Source organism: Hydra vulgaris, chromosome 03, assembly GCF_038396675.1.
Source record: "Hydra vulgaris chromosome 03, alternate assembly HydraT2T_AEP".
Classification (NCBI taxonomy): Eukaryota; Metazoa; Cnidaria; class Hydrozoa; order Anthoathecata; family Hydridae; genus Hydra; species Hydra vulgaris.
This window is the reverse complement of record NC_088922.1, coordinates 19,223,448-19,227,507: the sequence shown is the minus strand read 5'-3', so window position 1 is coordinate 19,227,507 and position 4,060 is coordinate 19,223,448. Positions and strand designations below refer to the sequence as shown.

Here is a 4,060-nt window from a genome sequence, read left to right as displayed (position 1 = left end):
AAATACATCATTTTGTTTTGACCAATTCGGAGAATATGACAGAGAGATTAATCGTGGTGGCAATTTGTCATTGGTTATTTTATTCATCCATTTTGTTTCACCATCTTTACACTTTTGTCTGTTGTGTTAGCTTATCTAACTGATAAAAGTAATTGTCTGTACCTACATACATGAAATTGTATTGTGTTTCTTAATTGTATTAATTCCATCTAAAAAAAAAAATTTTCATTATAATTTATTTACAATAGCATCAAATATCCAATTATAACAGTCTGATTTTTTATTCTGTTTAATAAATTTTATTTTTAATTTAACTTCTTCATACAATTCTTTTTTATTTAAATTCTCCATTTCAACAATAAACCAACTCCATATAAAATACATTAATCCATCAAAACATTTACAATGTTTCACAACATACATAATACACAACTTTTAGAGTATGCATATGAAACCATATTAAAATCAAATATAAATCAAATAGCAATCAATTACAATGATTACGACTACACTGCAGGCATAAGAAATTTAAAATTAAAAGACAGTCAAGAGTCTTTGTTGCTGTTCTGAATATTTGTATTAAATATATTTTCATTATCGACATAAGGAATAAATTCTAAATAATGTTTATCTTGTTCTATCGTAACTTTGTTTATGAGTTTGAAAACTGTACGGTGGTCTTACTTTTTCTTCTAGCGTAGTACCAACTTGAACGACTTTCTTTACTCCATCGTTTAATAAAAGAAGGATATGATTCGTCGTCATTTTGAAATTTTTTCAATTGTTTTTTAATTTTTTGATCGTCATATAATGTAAATGGCCCATATCTTCCGATTTGTACATGAGATGATGATGCGGATAAATCTTGTTTTTCATTATTTAAATAATCAATAAGATATTCTGTTAAAAGTTTCATAATATTTAGTTGTTCTTGATTAAAATTATTTTTTCTAAAAACAATTTTTCTTTTTATGTCCATTTTCATTTCGATTGTACTTGTCATGTTTACGAATATTGTGTGTATAATTCTTTTGGAACATATAATAAAGATGAATACTCAAATAAAAATGAAGTTGCAAATAAATATGAAATTATACACATTAATAAAGATATTAAATGTAAAAATGTTAATAATATTATTCAAAAAAAAAATGTAATTATATGTTGATTTTTTAGAATAATAAATAATTCAATGATGAAATTGGCAAGGAGTGAAACAAAAAAACTAAAAGAAATTAAAGTAAATATATTGTTAGATATAATAAATTGCCGTTTTTCAGACAGAAAAAGTCTTTAATAATAAATCCAAAATTTGCCGACCCTGAAAATGTAAAAGATGTAAAAGCAAACGAGTTTGCTTATAGCAAAAAAGATTACGAGAAACAAAATAGCACATGTTTAAGTCAGTTAATGGTTAACGGTTAAGTTAAAAATGCAACTGCCAATTTCGAAAAACTTGCAGCAATAATAACTGAAGACGCACAAGATGAAACTGCTTCTAAAAAAATTAAAATATAATTTGTATTGAAAATATTAGAGAAAAAAAAGTTAAAATATATTTTTGTGTGATTTTTTTTTATTTTTATACGGCTAATTTTTTTTTAATAAGAAAATGTTTTTTTATAGATGACTAATTTAAGAATACATGATAGATGTTATAACACGTCATATGTAGAAATGACAAATAAATGTGATTAATACCTTGTGATTATTATAAACATAATTATAATGAAGAAGAACTGATATAACATTCATGGATTTTTCTTGAATTTTTTCTTCAGGTTTTTCTTCTGGATTCTCTTCTTTAACGACTGGTAGTTCTACTTGATTTTCATCCACACTAAATTGACTTGGTTCTTCTATTTGAGAAGTTTCAGGTGTAAAAAAAGAACCGTATTTATTTGGTGTAGATGTTATTGGTATTGAACTGCGAGTAATTCTCCCGGCCGTTATCGGTTTAGTTATAGTAGCAAAATCTTGTTTGATAGGAAATTTTATAAATTCTTCATAATTTTGTGCAAACAGACGAACTTGCATTTCGCCATTAAAAAGACGTATGTAATTTTCAATCATAAAATCTAATAAACCAACTTTATTTGAATATAAAACACTTAATATAAGAACGGTTTCGATACGAGCTTGGATCATTACATTTTGAGTTTCACTAAAAATTTTTTCAATATTATCGACAACATGTTGAAGAAATGTTTGTTCGGTAATACGAGTTTTTAAATTTTCATAATATCGAACAGAATCTCTATAAGCATGAAATGGCAGTTTATGATTAACAAAAAAAATTCGTTAAAAAAGTACTTCCTCCATCTGCAATCCCATTGGCTTGAAAAGAATAAATTTTTTTAACAAATATGTATGTCATCATAAAGAAAAAATATATTGTATTTAATTATGAAAACAATTTAATATTTACCTTTAAGTACTTTTTGTCAACACCCATTTATATATCGGTTGTCCAGCGCGTCCTTTTTTTATATTTGTTGCATTTCTTTTATAAGTTGAGTTTGTTTTACGCTTGCAATAGAACATATTCTTACACTCCCTTGAATTAGCGATTGTATTAATTACAACTTGAGGATTCCATCTGGCGCTCAAACGCCCCTCTAATCCCAATTTTGTCAAACGTCGTTACCGTTTTTCTTGTTCTCTTCCGAGTTTGGATGTTAACGCGGCGTCAATTACTTTTTTTCCAATTCTTTTTAAGAAATCAAGTTTAGCACCTCGTCCTCGATGACCTCTTCTCTTTTTGTGGTATTTTTTATGAGACCTTCTTTTGTGTTTCATCTTAGATAAATTAAATTTTTATTTAAAAAATAAGCCTAATTCTTGAAATATTCTATTATCGAAATCGTATAAAACAAAGGAAAGAGATATGGTATCGATTATATTATAAATATGAAGTAATTGTCCGTAATTTTTTAAATTTAACAAATTCCACATTTTAATAATATTTTCAAATGGGACTTGTAATTGCTTGCGTTCGTCTTGCTCATCTTTTGCCTTGCTTAAAAAATTCCCTAAAAAATCATTGATGTGGGGCACGCGCGTGATATTCAAATCCATTTTGTTGATTTTTGCATAGGGAAAACAACTTTTTCCGGTAAAAAAATTGAGTAGAAGACGGATTCGAAGTCCAATCCATATACTGTTCATGACTTATTCATTTTTGTAAAAATAAATAATCCATTCTCTTGTAATTGATTTACAACATATTCAACTCTCTCCATTGTTGCACACATAATTTCTTTATTATCGATGTTCTCCGAATCGATATTTTTTAATATTTCTTCAATTAACTCAAAAAATAGTGATATATGATGGCCATTCTTTTTAATAAAGTAAATTTTTTTAATTTCTTTTCTCGTAAATGCGCTCTTTAATCCATTACAATTTTCATAACCATATTTATCATAAAATTCAATCAAATTATTCATTGTGTTTAGTCAAAAAAAAATTACTTGTTTTTTTATTTCCTTCTTTCGAGTAACTTCTTTGAACTTTTTTTGTTATTATAAAAAAATTATTTTGTCTTTTTATAGTGAAAAAAATAACCTATATTTAGAAACTTATTACCAAATATGGAAATGTAGCATGTTTCTTTATATGGAAATGTAGGATGTTTCTTTATATGGAAATGTAGCATGTTTCTTTATATGGAAATGTAGCATGTTTCTTTATATGGAAATGTAGCATGTTTCTTTATATGGAAATATAGCATGTTTCTTTATAAGGAATTATAATGATGTAATAATCGAAACTTGCCGATTAAAGCGAAACTCAAACTAAATATTGTTTACCGAAACTAAATGAAACAAAAGATTAAGGAGAAAGCAAAACAAGCTTATCAATGTATTTTTAGTAACGAAACAAACATAATTTCAATATAAATTCACATGAAAAATTATTATTTACATCGAATGTTGAACAGCTCAAGTAAACATAAAAAGAACGAGAAAAAAAATGTCAAACTACGAAATCGTTCACCTAAACGGAATAATTGATTTAGCAATTATTGAACTTCTAAGATATAAATATAAAATAAAAA

The 4,060-nt window shown here is 26.0% G+C and overlaps 1 protein-coding gene across 2 annotated transcripts; it reads right to left on the bottom strand.

Annotated features, from left to right (window-relative positions):
- Positions 1 to 276: 276 nt before the first annotated feature.
- Positions 277 to 3,691, bottom strand: LOC136077998 (uncharacterized). Of its 2 annotated transcripts, XM_065792573.1 has the most exons (3): positions 2,429 to 3,691; positions 1,702 to 2,337; positions 277 to 1,498 (listed from the first exon to the last, which is right to left on the bottom strand). In XM_065792573.1, the coding sequence occupies exons 2-3, from the start codon at positions 2,146 to 2,148 to the stop codon at positions 1,427 to 1,429; spliced, it is 519 nt and encodes a 172-aa protein (XP_065648645.1). In that variant the 5' UTR covers positions 2,149 to 2,337; positions 2,429 to 3,691; the 3' UTR covers positions 277 to 1,426. The 2 variants fall into 2 exon arrangements, with proteins under 2 accessions (XP_065648645.1, XP_065648644.1); XM_065792572.1 differs by having other exon boundaries at positions 1,702 to 3,523.
- Positions 3,692 to 4,060: the final 369 nt, after the last annotated feature.